Raw genomic sequence first — 1,327 nt, 5'->3', positions numbered from 1 at the left:
CAATGTATATCTGGCACTCTGGGGGCATTTCTGTATCTGGCACAGTGAGGCAATGTGTATCTGGCACTGTGAGGCAATGCATATTCGGCACTCGGGGGGCATTTCTGTATCTGGCACAGTGAGGCAATGTGTATCTGGCACTCTGGGGCAATGACTAGGTACGTCAGAAGGTCCCTTCTCCCACTCCAATATAGAACCAACCCTACAGACACTGCACGCACTCTCACATGGAGGACGCCGAACGTGTGGCGTCACTGGCGTGGTGGTCGCGGCGATAGGGATCAGTCAGTGTGGACCAGTGTGCAGGAACATCTCTACTCCCATAATGCTTAGCGCTTACCCAGCTCTCCTCGTATAGGTAACGGGGTCACGCAACGTCCGGGTGAATACGAAAAGAGTTCCAGCCAGGTCGCGCATGCACAGAAGGAACCGGCAGTACTGTGGGATCTCACGTGCACACACGAAAACAGCAGCAGCAGTGAGCGCCAGGCAGGCAGGTGAGAGCGGCCGCCGCGTGTGAGCATCACCCCCTCTTCCCCCGCAGTAGCCGCTCCCAGCGGACAGACTGAGACGCCGCCATGACGGACCGATACACCATCCACAGCCAGCTGGAGCACCTGCAGTCCAAGTACATCGGCACCGGCCATGCGGACACCAGTAAGTGGGAGTGGCTGGTGAACCAGCACCGGGACTCGTACTGCTCCTACATGGGCCACTTCGATCTCCTCAACTACTTCGCCGTGGCCGAGAACGAGAGCAGGGCCCGGGTGCGCTTCAACCTGATGGAGAAGATGCTGCAGCCGTGCGGGCCGCCCGTGGACAAGCCCGACGACTCCTGAGATATTGCCGGAAGCGGCGACCGGCTGTGTGTGCGCCAGTCTCCCCGGAACTCCCTGCCGGAGCCGTGACACACCCGGGGGGGCCCTAGCTGTGCGGCTCACCTTTCTCTCACGTTGTTTAGTAATGAGGGCGCGTGTGCTGTGTATGCCGATATAACATGTCAACTAAAAACTGATTTACCAGCTCCCAATGCCTGCCGGCTGTTATTTCTGTGTTCATACCCTGTAATGCGCTGTGCTGCCTGCGTCCCTCTAGCGCATTGCCTTCCCACACCTAAACCCCAGTTAGGCCAGATGTACTAATCCTTAAAAAGTGATAAGGTATCAACCAGCTCCCAACTCATTTTTCTAACACCATGTGACAGGGCAGTTAGGAAGCTGATTGGCTGCTACTTCATCACTTTTTAAGGCTTGATACATCTTCCCCAGAATTCCAAGCCATTTACACTTCAGCTCCGATCCAGATTATTTCGGCGTTGTTCATACTG

General features: G+C 56.0%; 1 protein-coding gene across 1 annotated transcript; it reads left to right on the top strand.

The window, feature by feature from the left end:
- Nucleotides 1-266: 266 nt before the first annotated feature.
- On the top strand, nucleotides 267-1,024 carry LOC134910002 (splicing factor 3B subunit 5-like). The gene has a single exon (XM_063917530.1). The coding sequence runs from the start codon at nucleotides 579-581 to the stop codon at nucleotides 837-839; it is 261 nt and encodes an 86-aa protein (XP_063773600.1). The 5' UTR covers nucleotides 267-578; the 3' UTR covers nucleotides 840-1,024.
- The last annotated feature ends 303 nt before the right edge of the window (nucleotides 1,025-1,327 follow it).

The sequence above is a fragment of the Pseudophryne corroboree genome, chromosome 4, assembly GCF_028390025.1.
Source record: "Pseudophryne corroboree isolate aPseCor3 chromosome 4, aPseCor3.hap2, whole genome shotgun sequence".
Taxonomy (NCBI): Eukaryota; Metazoa; Chordata; class Amphibia; order Anura; family Myobatrachidae; genus Pseudophryne; species Pseudophryne corroboree.
Note: the sequence above shows the minus strand (reverse complement) of the source record. Positions and strands in the feature narration are given on the sequence as shown.